The following is a 1284-nucleotide window of genomic DNA, read 5'->3' as shown; positions in this document are numbered from 1 at the left end:
AGTTCGCATATGATGATCAGTTTTTTTACCACTTTCCTCGTGGGATATCTTCTTTACTTCTGAGGTAACTATGGCTTTTTGTGGGAAGACTACTCTGTACATCCTGGGCCTTCTGATATTCGGCTCCCTCAACACTATGTGTACTAAGCTGCAGTTCGAAATGACTTCGGTCGGTATCAATGGAGATGTGAAGCACTTTATGAAGCCCTGGTTCGGAACATTAACCATGTTCATGGGTATGGTTATCGTTCTAGTAATCCACTTTATTGACGTCTTGATTGATCGTATGAGAGCTAGAGGTCACCGTGGTGAAGCTTATGAAGCCTTGTTGGAGCAGCCACATCAACAGCGGCAGAACTCTGGTGGGAAGGATGTTCCTAGCTTTTGGAGAGCTGGTTTATTGATATTGGCCCCTGCTGCTTTTGATTTGATCGCCACGACTATGTCCTTTGTGGGATTGTTGTATAATTCGGCATCTGTATGGCAGATGTTGAGAGGGTCTATGATCATTTTTTCCGCTATCTTTTCCGTTCTTTTCCTTGGTAGGAAACTACACGGCTATCATTGGTTCGGAGTCTTCATGTGTGTGGTCGCCATTTGCTTGGTAGGCATCGCCAATGTCATGTCCGGTTCTTCCGCTACGTCACATGTTAGTACTGGTCTGATGGTATTCGGTATGGTTATGATTGTTGCCTCGCAAGTCATTCAATCTCTACAAATCGTCACTGAGGAGAAGCTATTGAAAGGGTTCACTATCGCTCCGTTCCATATTGTTGGTATGGAAGGTGTCTGGGGCACCCTCATCTTGTTCATTTTCATTTTCCCATTGTTGTATTTTATTCCCGGTAAGGATGAAGGGTCTGCCGAGAATACTTTGGATACTATGGTCATGATTGAGAACAATAAGAATCTACAGATAATGGTTGGTGTTTACGTTGTCTCGGTTTTCACCTACAACATGGCTGGAATGTTGGTCACATACGCACTATCTGCAGTACATAGAACAATGCTAGAAGCTACTAGAACTGCTGTCATCTGGATATGTGATCTGATCATCCAGTATTTCGTGGCTCCCGGCTCTAACTTTGGTGAAGTGTGGACTACATGGTCTTGGCTCCAGCTCTTCGGTTTTGTTCTCTTAGTCATGGGTCAGGCTGTCTACTCTGATCTTGTCAAGGTTCCAGGTTTTTATTATCCACCAAAAGCCGCCGGTGATGAGGATCATGAAGTCGCCAGCAAGCGTAAGGTTCAATGTCCCCGTGATCGCTGAAGATGCCCCTGAGG

The 1284-nt window shown here is 44.9% G+C and overlaps 1 protein-coding gene across 1 annotated transcript; it reads left to right on the top strand.

The window, feature by feature from the left end:
* Positions 1-70: 70 nt before the first annotated feature.
* On the top strand, positions 71-1270 carry Pmar_PMAR004413 (conserved hypothetical protein; the record flags this gene model as incomplete). Its single annotated transcript, XM_002776598.1, has 1 exon — positions 71-1270. One exon carries the CDS (start codon positions 71-73, stop codon positions 1268-1270), a length of 1200 nt encoding a protein of 399 aa, XP_002776644.1.
* Between the last annotated feature and the right edge of the window lie 14 nt (positions 1271-1284).

This window comes from Perkinsus marinus (genome assembly GCF_000006405.1).
Source record: "Perkinsus marinus ATCC 50983 genomic scaffold scf_1104296953192, whole genome shotgun sequence".
In the NCBI taxonomy this organism is placed as follows: Eukaryota; Perkinsozoa; order Perkinsida; family Perkinsidae; genus Perkinsus; species Perkinsus marinus.
This window is presented reverse-complemented; position numbering and strand designations above follow the sequence as displayed.